Below are 20,206 nucleotides of genomic sequence, written 5' to 3'. Positions count from 1 at the left end.
AGCGCTTGGCAAACGCTAAACCGATGAATCAACTTGTAATAAAATGCACAACGAAGAGCAAAGAATTATTCTGGGTTGGATTTACTCAGTTCTGAAGGGAAACTCAGTTCCACCAAGACTGCCTTGCCTTTTCCACCAAAGGATCTCAAACCGCCTCATCTCTGTGTGGATCATTATCCCCACTTAGAGCCGAGGAAACAGAGAAAGGTAAACGCTTACTCTACAAAATAGTAGGTATTGATAGACTAGATGACAGTTCAGAACTGTGCGGAGATGGGAAGGAACCCCGCTGATGGGCGAGCAGGGGAGGGAGAAGGGAGCTGGAGAAACAGAAAGCTGTGATATTGTTCAAAAGGTCGGTGTTTGCTGTCAGCCACGAACCAAAGGATATTTGTCTTCCATGTTTATCCACAGAGAGAGGGCGCCGATGCGGGGAGCCGAGACGGTTTCTGTCGCGATACACTCTGTCCACCAGCCCGTGGTGCCGAGTCGTTCTGCTTGTGTCCAGCCCCGACGACTGAAAAGGAGTCTGAGAGAGACACGTGAAGTCATAAGCACAAAGACACAAGCACGAGCAGTCTGCCCAGAACCTATTCAGATGGGATATGGACAAGCATAACCATGTAAATTCTTCCTCCGACAACATTTTCGCTGTAGCCATGGAAAGCAATTCCCAAGGCTGTCTCCTCAGACAGAGATTAGAGACAAGCGGAGGCAGACCATGCTCGACCTGCCCTCTCGTACACCAGCGCTGCTCTCCAACCTCTGTAGCTCTCAGGCTCCCGTGGGGAGCGTGGCCGGAGCCTGCGGCCGCGGGTTGCTGCCATTCCCCGGTGCAGCATGCAGCATGCATCCAGAGGAACATGCTGAGCAACCAGAGCTCCAGCTCCCAGGGCAGGAGATGCGGGAGGAGGACGCACAGTGAGCCCGACATTGACCGCCACGCTCCCTCCAGCCTGCCGCTCAGCCCTCCTCTCAGCAGCGTTATTTTAAGGGGACACTGATCGAACTAAAAGAAAAGCAGTTTCCTTCCTCCTCTGTCCAGAAAAAGTTACGGCAGACAATATTTTTGAAGTGCTTCGGGTTGCGCGCTGAAGCCAGGTGGGCTGATTCCACCTTGAATCTTATCGGTGCCGGTATCTTGAAAGCGTTTACTTGTCAGCGAGTGATTGCAGAGAATGAGGATGGCAGAGAAAAGACGGGGGGGATAAATTCCCAGGCTAAACTGGAAAACTCGTCCAACATTTTATTTTCAAAAGCCCATCTCAGCGTGTACCGATGGGTGGGGGGAAGGAAGCACCGAACGGTCAACCCCTGCTCATACTTTAACAGCAATATATGGGTCTCTGGGGGGAGGAAAAGGAAAGAAAAAAGCTAGAGTCTTGCAGTCCCTGCCAATGCGAACAGCTTTGCCGAGTCCCTCAACACCATCTGCTTGGAAATCCAAAATTTCCTCCTCCTTTCAGGTGCTGCTGCACGTGGCGAAAGCGCTGTCCTGTCTGCCAAGCCAGGAAGCCATCTGGCTCCCACATTCATCTCTTCTTTTCTTTTTTTCAAGTGTCCAGCTTTGGCCGCTTAAATGATTATTTCTAAAAGATTTTACATTTCTTTTTAAATGCTTTCTTTGTAATAACTTTTTAAAGAGTCTTTCTACCATTCTAAGCTCTTTTCAAATATTAGTCTCCTCTCCCTCTCCACACACAGCCTGTGGTAATAGAAATGGATGCAAAGGGGTGTTTAGTTTCTCATTCCAGGGCCAACACTGTATATGCAGCAGAATATTGCTCAAGTCACCAAGGGACCAGCAGGAGCACAGTGACTTTTTACCATTAAGATCAGTGTTTTGCTTCAGTTCCTTAGCAGGTGTGAATTTCTCGTGTGATGACTTGGAAACCTCAAGTCATAGTGTCTCAATTTCAAGCAATCAAAATTAAAACGGTTTAATCTCTGCTGCAAACACTAAACAAAAATCGAGTTCCAGCCAACCGGGCACCACACAGGACTGGGAATATTTAACAAAAGGCCTCAAACTCTTTCTTTGTACTGTTACAGCAATTCTAGCCCAAGAGGCAGCAAAATGTGCAAACACGTGCGTGCCTGGGAGGCCAAAGGAGAAGCAATTGTGGTCTCAGCCACAATGGTGCTAAAAAAGAAGCCAGTCTGATGGCCACAGAACGCAGACCTCGCCTGGAATTTAGAAGGAAGCCAGTGCATATTGGTATACAGACAAAAGGTTGAATGCAAAAATACTTATGTCTTAAGTTTTCCCCTTTTTTAGCATAACTTCCATGTAAAAACACAACAAAAATGTAACTTGAGCACAACAGTGGCACAAGGAACCCCAGATCACGCCCCTTCACAGGGCTGCAATTCACAGAGCGAGGAGTTTGTGGTCAGTGTTGTTCACCGGCTTTCCATGAACAACGATCCCGAGTGAATCCCTAACTCGCTGACGGAAATCAGAGTATAATCCAAACACCTGCAAAAACAGGTATCACCTCCCAGGGGTCTGGCTCTCTCAGCAGCCACCCCAGGAAACCGGCTCGGGACCAAACACCAGGCAGCTCACATCCCCACCCCTGCAGATCTTCAACGAGAGTCAACGACTGTGATTTGAAAAAACAAAACACAAAATACCCACGACAGACCTGAGCACCCGAAAAACATTCCAGGATTTGACATCAGAACCAAAACTCCACTAAACGTTAAAAAAGGCAGCGAAATACAGACAGGAAGGAAAAAGCTCAGTGCTCTAAAGCAACAGTGTCCCTTTAAGATTTATCACGGCATTGATTTAGGAATCAAAACGAGCAAGGTGGACGAGGGGAAAGCGAGGAGCGGTACCTACTGCCAGGTCAGGTCTTGGTGCCTCCTGAAGACAAGCAGCATTTGGGAATAATTCTGCCTTTGCAGCTGGAGCTGAACATGCAGGCCAAGTGCACATGCTCAGAGACGGCTTAAACCACAGGCCAAGACAGTGCCAAATAAACCGCCGCCTGCATCAAATTAATCCCCCGTAAATCATACGTAATCACACGACAGACCATAGCAAGTCCGGGGAGTCTGGACAGGAATTATGATGCATGTTCCAAACTGGGATGCATAGCAAAACCTGTATTTATGTGACAGACCAGAACTCCTTCGGAGCTGGGCCAGTGAATCAAATAAATACTGTGCATACCAGAAAAAGTGTAACGTGTGCTGAAATACGTATCTACCTGGGCAAACAGCACGCCAGTCCTAAATACGTATTTGCACAAACCTAAATACTTGTTTACCAAAGAGACAGGAACTGCTCCAAAGGTTTCTGCCAGAGCTCCGTTGTGCTGTAAATGCAAAGAACCAACATTCTCAGACACTGCCGCTCTCAGCAGAGACGCCCGGACAGGCTGCAGCTCATCAGCACATCCAATAAATATCTTACGGCAATTTCATCGTATGTCAGCTTCAAACTGGAAAACCTGGAAAGCGCTCGTCGCTGATACAAACACATGGTTTGAATTGTCTTGCTTGTCGCCATTTGTTATGTGTAACAGCATCAACTTGGGAATTTTGTGTGTGTGTAAAACATATATAAAAACCTGGAGTTTAAGGACAACTTCTTGCTGCATCTTCCTCTAGTCATTCATAACTTTTCGAATACTCACTTTCAAGGACTTTCTTACAGAAAAAAGCATCATCCAAGCACAGCATTAATGACCAAAAAGCAAGAAATACCCAGTGGAACTCACCTGGAAGGGCAGATCCATGGCACTGTTCCCAATCTGGTTGACGTTGGGCAGCGACCCGCCGTAGTACTGCCCGCGGCTCTGGCCCAGTTGCAAATATTGGGTTTTCTGCAGCTGTAACTACAAGAAAAGGAGGAAGAAACTGTAAGGGCAACTCATTTATTTTCCAGCTGCTTTAACTAACTCAACTGGACACCACGTCCATCATCACCGAGGACGGATACCATAAATAAGTATTCTTGCTTCTTGCAGCGGGAAAAGCTTTTCTACTCAAAGCCCACTTATTTTCATTGCAACTTTCAGAAGACTATAGCATCTCAACAGCTTGTTAACAAGAGCTACGATTTTTGATTAATACCTTGTTAGCGACCTTTCTCAATTTTTTAGTTTAGTACTACAAATCTTAAGAAGATTTCTCGTTCAGTTCTGCAATGTTCCCATTCAACACACCCAGCCTGACCACCGCGCTGCCACCAACGCCCTGGTTTACACTCAGCAAGCACAATTTGCAATGGTCTGAAGACAACAGGGCTGCTCCCCCAAATGCATCTTCCAAGGACTCAAGAAACTACAATGAACGTAGCAAAGCAATGAGCCTCTATAAGCTCCCTCTCCCCGCACGGTGTACCGACTTCAGAATGGGTGTCGTTCCTCACCACATGTCAACTGGCTGCTTTGCACTCTGAAATGCAAGAACATTCCTAGATCGGTAGCCAAGAATTGTTTAAAGACCAAGCGTTCAGCTCTTGGACTGGCTGCAGGTTGGTTGCTAAGGTACCACCGTGTGTACATCAACAAACCCGCTTCAGTTTCATTCAAACGGATCCCAAAGCCTTTGCCTTGCGACGCCGGCATTTGGAAGAGTTTGCAAAAGTACCAGAAAACGCAGCATCCCCAGAACTGGGTGTCTACGTGTTCCGGGGCGAAAGGGCGATCGATGGCGGGTCCTCTGATCAAGCGGTGACAGCAGGAGCGGGGATGCTGAGCCGCGTTGATGGTGACGACACCACGCTGCACCAAGGACCAAGAGAAAAGAGACTGGGCTGACTGTAACATGCCGACACTTAGGGGTGTATGTATATTAAAACAGTCCCCAAACAGAGCAGAAAACGAGATCAGCCCAAGGAAAACACTGCCTGCATTATTCCAACTTTAAAACTATCCCTAGGGAAGCAACTCAAATACTCCTTATTCACAGAATCTCTCCTAGAAGCCACTGATTTCCAATATACAGTCAAAATCTTCACGCTTTACCGGAGGGATTGAATTAATCCCAAACTTACGAGATGCTCTGTGGAACGGGCGCTCTCAAAAGCCTCCACTGTTTGGGCAGGATACCAGTCACTAAGTGGCTGATGGGGTTTTTCTCCTTAATCAAAGGGCAGAAAAATCCCCTCAGCCCAAAGACTTATAAAACATTCACAGTGTGCCATATCAAACGGCTCCAAAATATCCCACCTAAAAAGCAGGAAAAAGTCCCTCCCGCTTCTCTTTCGCCATCTGCTGACACGCAATTACAACCCAGCGCTCTCGAAGCAATACATGAAATTAGAGAATCATTTAATGAGTCACAGCCCCGCTACCTCCGAGCACTAAAAGCACAATATCAGAACTCGCTGTGCTTTTCGCCTGGCCCCTACATATGTTTTCGTTGTTAAAAAAAGGCTTGCTTGGGATTTGTGCCAAACATTGGAGTAACTGTTTCAACAGGTGCTGGTTTCTTCTAAAGAACCTACTATAAGGCACCCAGGGAGGTGGGGGGTGTTGCTTTATGTTTTTTTAACGCTTTGGCCTTCCCCTGTAGGTACCCACCCCAAAGCCCAACGTAACACGGAGGTCACGACCATTTGTCTTTCTACTGCACTTAAACATAGAAACGAGGAAACGCAAAAACGAGCTTGTTAAATGGCTTTGCGGTGTCATTAATTTCAGGAACGCTACCTTCGATAAACGCTTTTGGAGATGCGTGCCAGAACTCAGAAAACTGATTGCTCATTATTGCCATCATATATCACCGCACCAGCGCGTAGAGCCGTACTTGTTCCGCTCTCCAGCCGCGTAAGAGCGAGCGGCCCCCAGACTCCGCGGTTTACAGGAGACCGTCAACAACTGCCACTTGCAATCTGGGGAGATCAAGCGTAAGGAGAACAGGCCAGTCTGCTGAGCGCCTCCAACCTCTGGCTTTTTAGCTGTTAAAAAAGCATTTTTAAAGGCTGCGAAGTCAGATCAGACCGTCATTCTGACGGGCGATCTCAAGCAAAACCAGCTCAAGGCTTTCAAAGAGGATCAGCAAAAAAAAACCCTGCAATTTGCACTTGGTGCGGTGAGATAACACGGGAGTCTCGGGCCTGACGAAGGGGACCCGCGCACAAGGGAACACGTGAGTCTCGGGCCTGACGAAGGGGACCCGTGCACGAGGGAACGTGTGAGTCTCGGGCCTGATGAAGGGGACCTGTGCACGAGGGAACGCGCTCTGAAAGCGGCCAGAACTCATCTGCCATCAAGCAGCAAATCCGGCACTGAAATTCAGGCCACCAAAACCCACTAGAACTGTTTCTTTTAAAATGCTCTTTTTAATATATAAAAATTTGATACCCGTAACTGTAATAAAAGGGTGGGGTGTCCTTCTGATGAAAAAATAAAAGCTAAGCTATCTGATGAATACAGGAAGTCAGATTTCACGATAACTGCTCTTTCGCCAGCCTGCAGTTTCCATAACAAGCTTTTTTACACATTTTAGCTGTTCAGAAAGCTCTCTCTTTAGCGTGTCTCAGGCTAATAAGCAGCAAAACAAGTGCAGATTAAAATTAGAAATGTATTATTAAAGCTTAATTGGAAATCAAATTCTGTTTAAAGGATTAACTGGGAGTCTTAGAGGCTGCATTATAGGTAAATCCTGGCCTTCAAATCCCTTCAAAGTTTCCCAGTTGGATGGGTCTGAAGTTTCCCAGGAAGCTTTTCTCCTATAGAACCAGGACCTGCCGCAGAAAAAGAACCTACACGTGGCATCCTCAATAACATGCTATTTTCTGATCTCTCCCTAAGAATAAAGTGTTGGTAGAAAGCTCTGCCTCGACAAAAGACACTTATCTGACTATTTTTGGCCTCGCTGCTGCAGAACCAAAGACAGACAGTAGAGACCGAGCGCCCTTTGATCCGCAGAACTGGACTTGTCATGTTACGTAGGGCAGGGAGAGAAACTCTGCAGGTCCGGTGTGCTCGGCTCTGCCTGTGCTGGGAGCGAGCAGGAGGGAGAACATCTCCCGAACTACAAACCTGGGAAATTAAACACCGCGTCAAACAAACCCTCAAGACACGGCAGTTACACCGTGGAATCCCAGGGGAAAGGTTTTCTTCCCATTCAGAATCCTCGTGTTGATAAGAAAAGTAAACAGAGTCTTAAAAAGATAAGTTAACGCTGATTTAATGATGGGGTGGAGTCCAGCTGGAGGCCTGTATTTTATTGAATTTTAAACTCTGCATTTGCTACCCACTTTCTAAAATGAATTTATATTAAGAAAAAAATAACTGCTCACTTACTAAATCAGCCTCCTGAAAGCTGTCTAGAATTTATTTAATTAGATGAGAAAGGGTTCATGAATCAATAAGACAGAATCCTGGTAAGCCAAGGAAAAGAAAATGTAAATGTTAGCCACAATTTCATTAATTATAGCAGGTATTCAGCTGCCAGTCCCTCTCTACACCAGCAGACACAGATGCAATCTCATTAAAGCTGAGAACCTAAAATTACTATCACTAATGAGAAGGCACAGAAAGTTATTAGCAGCAAAAAAGTTTCACGAGCGACGGAGGAGGTAGTTTTATATCCCAGCGTGGAGAGCGCGGTCCCAGCGCTCCGGCTGCTCTCGCTTTCCCAGGAAGGCTGGAATAACCTTGCCCCAGAACTCTTACGACCTGAGAGAAATCTGGTGAAAGCAGCTGAAGCAGCAGAAACACCTTGTGGGTCAGCTTGGTTTCCCTTAGCTCGCTCAGCCCGCCACCAGGTGAGTGTCTGGCAGCAGAGGGGAACCAGGAGAGGCCGGCGGGAGCCGAGGAGAGGATGAGATCTGCAATACCCAGCCTAACTCAGCTGAACGGTCCAACCTCACGTTGTGTCTCAGAGCTGATGGCTGAGCAAACCTCCTCTCCAACAGCTGGAGAATATTAAACAATGAGTCAAACAAGAGCACAGCACCAGCAACCCGGTGTTTCTGTTTCCTTCTGCCACCCGGGTTCCTCAGGACACTATGTGAGCAATTCAGGCCTTTTGCAGAGGCAAATGCTGAATTTCAGGCTACTCAACACAAAATATCAGAGTCTGTCAAAATTACCAAGTGGGGTCTAAAGAGCTTTTGCTTCTGAGGCACCTGGACCTTCTCTGGGAGTGTATAAAGCACTTTAAAAACCGAAAACCCGCTGTTGGGTTCCCCCCGTCCCCGGAGTACCAAGTGTATCGAATCAGACATTCAAAGCACCAATTTCTTCTATTTTACTGCTTGCGCCTCAGTTACCCTCCTATAAAATGAGAATAATCACACCAGAAGAATATTGTCAAGATTGTTTTTGAAGTGCTCAGACTCCTCAACAGCGTAAGGCACAGAGCACGGCCCCGGGGGTTCAGTCCTCTTGTAACAACCCAAAGTCTGCCTGGTGCACCCGCAGGCCCAGAGCAATGCACTGAACAATGTGTGCACATCAAGATATTCCAGAGCCTCCCAGTAAGGCACCATTATCTATTTTAGAGGGAGGGGGCTCAGTCTCACTAGGGCAGTGGGGAATACATGATAAATTAATTAAACACTATCATCCTGCTCGCACGGAGGGAGATAAATGAAGATTGGAAAGAGGTCTGGAATGGTTGACTTTTTAATCTATATAACGCTTTCATAGTTTGGGTACCACTGATAAGTTAATACTGACCCGTTTTATAGTGCTATCAGCTTTGACAATTTATTGCAAACAATTAAAAAGACTTCAATTATTTAGATGTTACCGATTAAAATCCACCCACGCACGTTCTCTAATAGCTGAATAGGTGGCTAAAGAGATGGACGCCTATTTGCAACTTTAGCCCTTCACTTTCATTTGCCAAGTAATTAAAAATTGGATGAAGAAAACTAATAACATCAATCCTTCCCCTCTCATCTGAGCATGCACCCGCACGAGGGCAAGAAGGAGGACCCGGGGAACTCCAGACCGGTCAGCCTCACCTCCACCCCTGGGAAACTGATGGAACGACTGGCTGGAGAGTTGGGCAGGGATTAATTTAATGAAATATAACAAGGGCAAGGGTAGAGTCTTGAATCTGGGCAGGAACAACCCCAGGTTCCAGTGTAAGTTGGGGAATGACCTATTAGAGAGCAGCGTAGGGGAAAGGGACCTGGGGGTGCTGGGGACAGCAGGGTGAGCATGAGCCAGCACTGGGCCCTTGTGGCCAGGAAGCCAATGGGACCTGGGGTGGGTTAGAAGGGGGTGGTCAGTAGGTCAGAGAGGTTCTCCTGCCCCTCTGCTCTGCCCTGGGGAGACCACACCTGGAATATTGTGTCCAGCTGTGGCCCCTCAGTTCCAGCAGGACAGGGAACTGCTGCAGAGAGTCCAGCGCAGGGCAACAAAGATGCTGAAGGGAGTGGAGCATCTCAGAACACATTTAAATGTGCCTGCTGCAAAGTGAGTGACACTGCTCTTTTCTTTTTGAATAACCAACGGTTCGTGGCAACACCGCCAATGAACACGGCACCCAGAGTGACGCCGGGATAGAAAAAGCACAGCTCGCTGCTTCACAGCTCTTCTGGCTAATGGAGACAGACTACACAGCCTCATTTATCACAGCAAAAAAAAGAGAATCCCTTGCATTTCGCTCTCACTTGGGCTGTCACAATCAGGAAGAAACGCCATCAAGCCAGATTGCTAAAGTAACCGATTTCCTGCGGTTTGGAGCGCGGATCCAAGGGCGGCCGAGGCTCCGCGCGCAGCTGTTCCTGCAGGAAGGCTGCTCAAGGAAATGAGGGCTGAAGTTTAGAGGAAAGGTATAATCCGCACTGATAGCAGCTGCTCCGCCTGGGCCACTCGGGATTTCAAACATTCCATCAGCAGCTTTGTAACAAATTGTTTTGCAATGTTTGGGCCTCTTTTTTTTTTTTTCAATTTTAGTATGTTTTTATTTTCAGAAAAGTGAAGATTGTAGCGCTGGCTGGAGACAGACAAGTGCGGACAAGCCGAGAAAAAGCTTCCCTTGTTACCTCTGCCAATCATAGCTGGCCTTCTAATGTTATTAGCATCCCAGCGCAATAGATATTGCAGAGCAAAGTACTACCAAGCCAAGCCAGGAAGCCAAATGTCTACTACAAACTAAGTGAAAATTACCACGAGAAGATCCAGACATATGGTATGAACTGGATTTGAACCCCTGCTTTTAGAACTGCTACATCATTGTTTACTCTTCCATCACCATAACTGTCATTTAAGTCATTTTCAAGTATTTGTTCCATTAGCACATCGACATGTCAGGACACAAACAGACAAACTCGGCGGGCCAGCCAAACACAGTCATTAAGAACCAAAATTCAAGAAAAGCAAAAAAAACCGCAGAAGGAATCTGTTGTAATCTGTTGGAATTCTGCAGCCACAGAAGAACAACAGCTTTGTCTCTGCCACACGGAGACATTTCACAACCAACTCTTTACTCACAGCAGAGCTGCAAACACAAGCCCAGCACCGCGCTTGATTTTACCCGTGGAGACCTATAGTACGTTACCAAATACACTGTTTGATGGCTCTACTGATGCGCTAACACACCCAAACATGCTCTAAGACTTCAGAAATTAACACCAAGTTCAAGGAGCAGAAGTAAAGGGATTATGCTACAGCCCATGAGCATCCCAGGTCAAACGAAGCGAGGCCGAGGGGCTGCAGGAGGGGAAGGGGATCAGAATCCTCTGCCCCGCGAAGCCAGAGCTTGAAAGGACAGAGGAGCTCAGCCAGATACCATGAACAACAAGCAAATCGGGCATCCGAAGAAGCACTTTCCATCAATAAACTAACGAAATCTGCTTGTCAGAGGAAAGGGAACGGCATGATAGCTAACTTAAGACTTCCTAAAGCTGATTAAGCTTAAAGGTTACCTGATAGTGTGACATCTGTGCTGCACTTCCAGTTGTTTACCAGTAAAACCCGGAGGTTCCAAGGGTTTGCACTGACTGGAACACCCGCCTGGGACCCTCCCAGCTGCATTAAAGCCTCTACAAAATGAAGGCAGTCCTGAATGATTCTGTGCTTTGAAGAGGAGAAAGGAGACAATGGATTAAATTCTTTATTCTAGTGTCTATGACAATGTAAGTCACCTGATGAAGGTATTTCTAATGGGTTATTTTGGGGACTACCTAAAACCATTTGATTTTGCAGCTAGGATGTCCACAGAGCAAAGGGGCGCAAAGACGGGTTTCTCTCCGTTTCAGCACATGCAGCTGTTATTGTAGGTTTCTCCTCATCCAAAAACCATCTCGGTCACCTGGTCGATTCATGCAGGAAAGAGCAGAGAACAGGCAAAACCTCAAACCTGGGAAGACGAGACATAGCCCAAATCAACATCTCCCACCTGGTAACTGCAACACGGCTTTGCTAAAAACACTATAGTCCGGTAAATAAACTTCATTCACGAGAGCTGAGATCCATATTGATCAGCAAGGCTGAACCAGGAATGGCCTGAATCGCTGCCAAGCCGCCAGCGCTGCACTTTTAGCACTCCAAGAGAGCCAATTATTCCTCATGAGTTCATGATGTTTTCTTCACCTTCCTGTTGAAGAGATTATTTAAGACCTCAAATCACTTAACTGGATTGTTTTGTCCTGTTATGAGTCATCTACAAATTCCAAGGCACCATTAGATTCTCCTTCAGGAGCTGCAACCAACTCCCCAGATTCCTCAGCTATAAAACTGCGAGGAAACGGGGTTATAAAAATTACACGCATCCTTGGGCCTCTACCCCCAAGTGCCTTCTAGAATTCATGTGAAAGTGAAAAATCTCAGCCCCTAACGGACACTTGCTATTTATAAACCAGCCCAAACCCGCCTTGCACCCCAGATCGAAAATCCTTTTTCTTGTGAACCCGAAGCAGAATGTTCAACTTTTGCAGAGAAAGCCGGAGAGGGGAGGGAAGAGGGCAGCAGCATTTCATGCTGCATTTTACATATTATTAGTTACTTCTGTTTTACACCAGCAGCAATTTGAACAGCCGCACTTCTTGACACATTAACTGCATTTCACTTCCTCCTAAAAATAAACTACTATGAACTATTTGATGTTTTGGGGTTTGAGGGCAAAGAATTGGGAAGAATGTACCTTGCAGAATGGGAATAAATAAATAATAATAAATAGTAAAATTTAATGCACAGGCTGTCACTCTGTGTTTAAAAACACTTTGCTATTTCTGGTGAACAAAGGTTTACTGTTTAAAACTTAACAGTCACAACTGAGTAGCAAGTAAAAACAGGATACAGCACAACTAGAGACTTAAAATAGTGACTATTCTTCAGAGCTCTGCTCTATCGCCGGGCAGAGCGCCAAGCTGAGCTACAATACGAACCAAACTGCTTTTAAAAACAAACCAGATCCCATGGTAGCTCTGCAAACGCCACCCTTCTTTTCTGAAAGGGTTTCAAAAAGAGAAAGGCATGTATGTTGCTGATAATACAATATAATACAGCGGAGAGGGAGGACTCTGATTGGAAGCTCGTTGATTACTTGATAGCAAAAAGAACTCTTTGCCTCCCTAATATGTTTAAATCCAGCGCAACGTTCTCAAAATCAATGTAATGATCGTTATTAGCTAACAATGTACTTCTATAGGGAATATTCTGAACAGGCCAATGTATCTGTTTGCTGGTTGATGGACAACACTTGAGAGAACAACAGAGAACAAGTGTCCAGGCTCGGAAAAAAGTTCCTAAACCATCTTCATTCCTCCCATCGAAATGTCTCAGAAAAGATCAAATAAAAGCAGAGATGCCCTCATTAAGCAAGATAAAAATAGCTTTTATGTTCCATTTTTTATTTTTAGCTAAAGAATGAAAATTCAGTTACGTAACCCTACAAGTTTCGTAAATGGGGAGACGAGCCGGGTGTGTTTGCACTCTTTGGAGTTTACCAGCGAGCACCTGACAGTAACAACCGACCGGTCCAGAAGAAAGGGGTGATTTACCTTCAGTCCTTGACCAAGACAACCCATCACCTGCCCCCAAATCCAGCACGGTCCCTGCAGTGTGTTCGTCCCTCCGCTGCAGCTCAAGAAACTGTTTATAGCTCTTAAAGCACCAGACAATTCTCCAGGTATTAAAAATGCCTCCCATTAGAGCCACAATTCTTCGAATGCAAAATGCCCATACAATATCATCATTTCACCACACAACAGAAAAATCTAATTACAACGAGGAGGTCAATAAGACATTTGAATCTGAGTAGGCTGGTGGAAACTTGCGCAATATTCAAGGTATTCTTTTTGCGCGTCCCTCGCTATCGGACAAATTGCGATTAAAAACCTGCAGAGACAAGACTTGTCCAATGCGTGTGCAGACAGAACAAGGAGAAGCCCAGTAACACCACTGCAGTAACTGGTGGATGCCATGAACACCATCTGTGTAAGACTTTGCAAGGAGAAAAAAGGTGAAAAGTCAGTATATTAAACAATCCCTGTCTTCCCTTTTGCCACTGAGGTGGATTTTTTTTTCCCTTAATGCAGTTTATTGATGTCAAAACACCACTTAAGGACCCCAGAGCTAGAAAAACCTTCTGCAAAGCCCCACATCACTCCAAGATGCTCCTTCTACAACAAGGTAAAGAGGCACTGATGTACAGAAAGGCAGGTCACAAATGACTGATACGCTTTCCAAGTCGAGAACTATCACCATCTGCCTGAATATACATATATTTTAGAAAATGAACCCAAATTCCCTCCCCTTTGAGACCGCAGCCGTCCAAGGAAAATATTACTAACATAAATAGTAATAGCTGGGTATCAAAATTAATTGAAATTCATCTAACAGAACTGCAGTCTGCCATTAACACATCGCACTACTATGTAGTGATAAGTAACGGTACTAAAAACCATGAGCCAGTAGCCCAGCGCGGACATTGCAGAGAACATTTTCCCAGTCATCAAGAAAAGTGATAGACCAAGCAGGCAAGAGAGTCAAATACAGACTGTAACATCCAGACTCTTAGACAAGGATCATGAAGTGCTGTAGAATTATTACTGAAGCCTAAAGCCAGAATGCGTCATTTCATCCTCCTCTGCCTCATTATTTAAAACCCACTTTTGTGGGCGTGTGTTGTTGTTGTGTTATTGCAAAGGATTGTTCTGGTACAAGGGGAAGAATTTTCACTTCCCAAGAAATAATTTGCAAAGCAGGACTATTATCAACACTTGGTTACAACTTTATAATTTATAAAGTACCAATGAGATCATACACAAACATCCCCGGTTGACAAATATGCGCTTTTGCAATGCTGGTTTGGCTCGACAAGCACAACTGGAGATCTTGACAGAAATCTCACTCCTGGATATCACTTACACAGCACTAAACACGCTACAGAAAACCATTTAAACCAGATCAAAGCAGCATTTTCAATATTAACTCCTACGCACGATCAGATATGCTGGTCTTAGCCAGTGAGTTAATGAAGACTCACATTTGGCTACCACCTCAAGATTACACCAAAGCCCTCGGGACCACATTTGTTTATCGAAATGGAAGCAGTAGAGACCAAAAGAATAAAAGGGAAGCAGCACCGAGCTCGTCACTGGTCACTGTCACCAAACAAACACCGTTGCAAGATGGTGTTCCCAAAAAACCCTCCAGATTTGGACAGTTTGCTTCTTTTCACTCATTCCAATCCTGTCAGCTGCAACGCAACAGCCACTCCAGCACATCTCCAAAAACCCCAGAGAAAAGCTCCAGCCACCGCAAGCAGAAATGTTAGTTTAAAAAAAAAAAAGCTTATTTCCTTTATCTTTTCTAAGATAGAGTATTACATTTGCTGAAAAGTGCCCTGCAGTGTACCTGGCTTTGGGGCTTTCCCCGCCTTTGTTTTGTGTGCTGTGTAGGGAACAGCTCTTTTCTCTTTCATCTAACAGGTGCTGAAGAAAGTTTGTGCCTAGGCCACATGGCTACTAAAAATCATTTTTCAATATAATATATTCTTGAAAACTACTTTAAGGAACAATCCTTGTTGGACCTTTTTGTGGTCTAATGCTTTATTTACGCAGAGAATGCTCGTTTACCTCTGTCCTTCCACCCATCAGATGAACACAGCGCCAGCTCCTGCAGACCGATGGTTTTGCCACGTCTGTAACTTGGGTGGGTTTGCAGCTCCCACATTCACGACTACGACTCAAAAGTCATCTAACCCACCAACTCCGACTGGTAAACACAAGACCAAGAGAATGTGTATCCAGACCTAAGACTTTGCAGGATCTGCACGCCAGGCGAAGCGAAGCTCTGCAGGAACGGCTCTGCAGCTCGGAAATCTGCTTCAAGGAAAACCCCAAATCACCCTTCAAAGAGTAGGAAGAGCTGACTGTACATAACCTGCAGAACGTATCTGTTACTAAATGAGTAGCTGCTACAAATGCACATCACTGTGAATGTTCTCCACTGCTGAAGCTAAAGAAAACTTTGAACCGTAGCGCGCTGAGTTCCACACATTCGTCCCGTGAATTACAATTAATACATTGAAATAAAGCGGCTGTACAATCACGGTTTCACGCGCCCGCAGATCCTTCATAGTTTTGCTACATCATTAAACCAGACGGACTTGGCCACCGCACAGAAAAAGCCTTTGTCTTGAGAGCTGAAGCAAGCAGCTGTAACACAGGGTAAGGATGGAATAATCATAAAAAAAGTCATTGTCTCCTTGAGAAAAAAATAAATAACGTTACAACAAGCCCCTGAGTGGGTTTCGCAGAAGCAGCATTGTGCTGCTGCCGGAGGAATGCGAGTTCTCCAGCACGGCATATCAGCAGCCGGCGGCGTGTTTACCTTGGACAGCTCAGCCGCGCTCAGCAAAGGCGAGAGTTGCACAAGAACAGGGGTTCTTTGTGCCCCTGCGGCAGCCTCACCTCCGCGCCTGCACCTCCCGTCCGCAGGAATTCTTTCAAAGAACTAACGACGCTGCGCCATTATTGCAGCACGTTCCACGAAGCTCCTCGCCCAGCCTGGACTGCCAAAAGAGCAACGGTGCTCATGGATGGAGACGCGATGTGGGGAGCGGGTTGGGTGGCGGTTCTATCCCCTTCAGCAGAGAAGCTGGAGCAAGATCACGGACGGAGCCTAAACGACCTATTTCTTGGCCTGGAAATGTGCAAATATAGGGTCCAAACCCTGTATGTGGGGAAGCAACAAAGAAAAAAACCACCATCTAGAGCTTGGAAAATTAACATTTGTGTTTTGAGAGAAACTCATGATACTATTAACTTGAACAAAACCACTTCCAGCTGAAAGGATTAATCTGTGTGCTTGGAAGGCTCAGTCCTGATTTTGATGCATTTCTTTAATATCTTTCACACATTCAAAAATACTATTGCGTAGTCAGGATTTTCTTTTTTATCGAATTATTCAATAAAAACATGCTGAAGACATTGGGAAACATTGTGACGCTGTCATCATCATTAGTGTTTCTCATTTTTAAAACCACAGATTAGCATTCCTGATGTAACTAAGCTTTTAAATACTGCTTTGCATACTATCGACATCAAACGATGATCTGTGAACGTACAAAGAGGTGTTTTGATCTCTTCCGCAGCCAATAGGAACGAGTAAGCGAGTGACTGTCTCATACGTATGTACAAATGTTGTTACAGGGAGGTGTGTGCCTGTGAATGTGTTTTACACACATACAAACACAAACTAAGGGGTTTTTAGTTGATTTCTTTCAAATGTGGGAGGGCTTTGTGTGCAGGAAAAGACCAAGAGGGAGCTCAGACACAGCTCTGGTTGAAATCCCTCAAAACTAAGTAACTTTAATAATATATATTAAAAAAAACCCCAATCCTGGCAACCTGAGAACACCTCCAACTGAAAAAGAACCCCCTCCAAAATGCAGGTCACAAGCTGCGCCCAATTTTTCTTTAAAATTTTACATTCTCCTGCATTTGAAGAGCCACACATTGAAGAGCTCAGCACTATCTGCATGTTAATGTTTTGTTAATTACAATATTAAAGGGCAGCAACAGCCTTGTGTGAGTAAATACAGTAAGGCAGCAAGCACCACAGAAACTGAGAGTAGGCCCTGGTAAACAACCTGTCCTTAAAACACAAAAATCAGCGCAGTTCTACAATTTAAAAAAGAACCACAAGCAAAATAGAAGAGTCAATGCCACACAGAAAAAAACCCTCCTCCTCTTCTCACCCACTTTGTTACTATGGGACTCGCAGAAATCTCTGGATTATAAACACGAAGGTCCCACTCAACAGACAATTAAGCAGCTCCAGTGCCTCTGTCGGCCACCCACCTCCACGACTCTTCGCAGGGTCTGCGTCTCCCAGAAAAGCTAAAATGCATTCTTGAATGTGCCAGCTCAAAGACAGGACTTTGCTGCTCCTGGGAACAGGGGAACACTCCTGAAACCCAAGCCATTTATTTCTCTAAAGCTGTTTTTTTTCCAGCTGAATGGTGAGGGCGATAAAGGAGGAGTTAATATCATATTTTGGTTTTTTCCTAGGCAAGAAAGATGCATCGTAACTCAAAAATCTCAGATGGTCTGAACAGCATAGGTGGAAGACTCCCAACGCAGAAAGCAAGCTCAGAAACAGCGTTTGTACGCACAAGAAATGGTGGAACAGTAGTTCTGTGCCTCTGCAGGACCAGGAACAAACAATACAACAGACAAGACGGTAAACATTGCAAAAAAGACAATTACTAATAATGAAAAGGCAACAGAAATTTTGGGCTGCTTCCACAAACTGAGTAACGCATTTTCAAACTGACAGCAAAGTGTTGGTTGCCAAATGAAAATGAGAGCAAACAGCAAAGTCGTGCTTAACCCCTTTTTGCTTTTCTACTGCCTTTTAGAGACAGATGAAATCATGGAATTTAGAAGAAAAACTCCACAAAGGAGACATTTTACTCAGCTATTTGGTCAGTGTTTCCATCACTTCAGTACCCAGAATCCTCAGATACCTCATTCATCTTGGGTCCTTCTCTCCATACCCGGTTCTTGAAAATAAGATGAGTTTCCTTCTGCAAAACCTGGGTTAGGAACACCTGGATTTGTGAGAAATTGAGCTAGGATTCCGACTTAATCTTGCGCAAGGTGAATGCTAACTGTAAGAGTTAATTGGAGGCCAACCTGTAATTGCAGACTTGAGGAACTCTTTTTAAGAATAATTGGCACTTAAGCGGGACTGAGCTCCACAGGCATGACAGAGGTGCAAGAAACGACTCCTGTGACTGCAAACATCTTGAAATCGTCCTCACTCTGCTCTCAACTACCAGTAACTCGAACCGCATCCCCTATGAAGCAGCAACAAATAGTTTATCACAAGCGAAGCTTTGGCTTCGCACCTTCCCGAGCAGGAGCCGCCAGAAGCAGCACGACTTGCTTTTACACCTGACCAGCAGCAGCACCAATTCAGAACAAACATTTACCCTGTCTTGACACAGAGGAATAAAAGGCAACATTTTACTGCAAACTCAACTGGAGGTTCTCGTGTTCCCATTCCCGACAAGGTTTGGCCACAAAGAAGACCGTAAATTTTCTTTAAACCGTTAAAAGAAAACGAAAAATGTTGACACAAACAGGTGAGACGAGCACCACGCAGAAAAGCTCTGACACGGCTACATGTGAACCAGAAAAGGCATCTGATGTTCGAAAAGCGCCTTTGTTACGCTGTTAATTTCTGCCAATGGGCTTTGCAAAGGCATCAGAAGCTTGGGAGGGTTTGAAGTGCAGCGATTTGCACCTACAGCAACTGGAGCGTGACAGGAACAATTGGAGTGACACCGAGTCCGGCAGCGCCCGCCGGGTCCCCACACACCCATGGGTGCTCTGGGGATGCTCCGCGGGGCCCTGAGAGAAAAGGGCTCCTGGGGCCAGCGTGGGGGGAGGATGGGACCCCAATCTGGGTCTGTCCTGGGTGAGGAACCGGGATCCTCCCTCAGACCCAAATGAAGGAACCAGGATCCCCTCACAGACCCGGGTGAACGAACCAGGATCCCCTCACAGACCTGGGGGGAACGAACCAGGATCCCCTCACAGACCCGGGTGAACGAACTGGGATCCCCACACAGACCCGGGTGAAGGAACCGGGATCACCTCACAGACCCGGGTGAAGGAACCGGGATCACCTCACAGACCCGGGTGAACGAACCTGGATGTCTCTCCTCAGGCCGGGCCCATTCCTGTGTGAGGAACCAGGGACCCCTCCTCAGCCCGGGCCTGTCCTGGAGTGAGGAAACGGGTCCCCCCACTCAGAACCGGAGCCTATCCCGGGTGAGGAACCGGGACGCCCCCTCAGACCCATCCCAGAGGAGCCCCATCCGGCCGAGCCCCGGCGCACATGCCCGCCTCCACCGGGAGGACCGGGGGCTGCCCCGGGGCTCCGCGGAGCGCACCTGTTCCCGCCGCCCGGGAGGATGCTCCGTTCGCGGCGGCCCCGGCGCCGGGGAAACGGGGAACGGGGGCGGGGGGGCCAAGGGGGGTGAGGGGGCGGCGCGCGGCCACCCGCCCCGCGCCGGGGGCGCCTCCCGCCCCCGCCAGGGGGCGCTGCCCGCCGCCCCGCCCGCCGCCGCTGCTCCCGGGGCCGGGGGCGCCGCGGGGGACGCCGCCCCTCCTCCCCCCCACCCCCCTCAGCGCCTCCACCGGGGGCGCGCGCGGCCGGGCTGCGGCGGGGGCGCGCGCGCGGGCGGGATGGAAGGCGGGAGGGAAGGCGCCGGCTCACCCGGTGGGCGCGGGTCAGGCTCAGGTCCTTCATGACCTCCTCGAAAGCCGCCGTCTCCTCCGCCTGCTTCTGGTTGTGCAGCGCGATCTTCTCGCTGAATTTCCGCGGGTTGTTCGAGGCCGCCATCTTCCCCCGTCCGCATCCCCCTCCCCGCGCCGGAGGGGGCGACGCGCATGCGCCGGGCGGGCCGGGCGGGGGAGCGCAAAGCGCCTGCGCGGGGCGGCAGGGGGCGGTGAGGGGGCGGAGGGGCGCATGCGCGGGGCGGCCGGCGGCGTGCGCGGCGGGGGGGGCGGTGGCCGGCTGCGCGCCGGCGCAGCTGAGCGGGCGTCACGTGCGTGCGGCGCGTGCGCGCTGCCGGGCGGGCGCTCTGAAGTGGCGCCGGGGCGGGTGCCGGTACCGGGGCGGTTCCGCCGCTCGCCCGCGGCCCGCTGGGGGCCACAGCGTCCTCCTCCGGAGCCCGCGGGCATCCCCGCCGCAGTGGTGTGTCGCGGGGATTCGCGCGGGTCCCGCGCGTCGCGGCGGAGGGCGCTTCCCGCTTGCTCCGT

General features: G+C 47.6%; 1 protein-coding gene across 7 annotated transcripts in view; it reads right to left on the bottom strand.

Annotated features, from left to right (window-relative positions):
* CRTC1 (CREB regulated transcription coactivator 1) overlaps nucleotides 1-19,853 on the bottom strand; it is a 42,087-nt gene extending 22,234 nt beyond the window's left edge. For 3 of the 7 annotated variants that reach the window (XR_010468281.1, XM_065042519.1, XM_065042521.1), the window contains exons 1-4: nucleotides 19,662-19,853; nucleotides 3,732-3,848; nucleotides 3,279-3,326; nucleotides 392-529 (exon numbers count right to left, since the gene is read on the bottom strand). Coding sequence is in view for 6 of the 7 variants with exons in the window: in XM_065042519.1 (XP_064898591.1) it covers nucleotides 392-529; nucleotides 3,279-3,326; nucleotides 3,732-3,848; nucleotides 19,662-19,787 (429 nt within the window). In the remaining variant the exon portion in view is untranslated. The remainder of the gene's footprint in view (nucleotides 1-391; nucleotides 530-3,278; nucleotides 3,327-3,731; nucleotides 3,849-19,661) is intronic. The other 4 variants (XM_065042522.1, XM_065042524.1, XM_065042520.1 and 1 more) reach the window with 2 other exon arrangements.
* Between the last annotated feature and the right edge of the window lie 353 nt (nucleotides 19,854-20,206).

Source organism: Columba livia, chromosome 27 (genome assembly GCF_036013475.1).
Source record: "Columba livia isolate bColLiv1 breed racing homer chromosome 27, bColLiv1.pat.W.v2, whole genome shotgun sequence".
Lineage (NCBI taxonomy): Eukaryota > Metazoa > Chordata > Aves > Columbiformes > Columbidae > Columba > Columba livia.
This window is presented reverse-complemented; position numbering and strand designations above follow the sequence as displayed.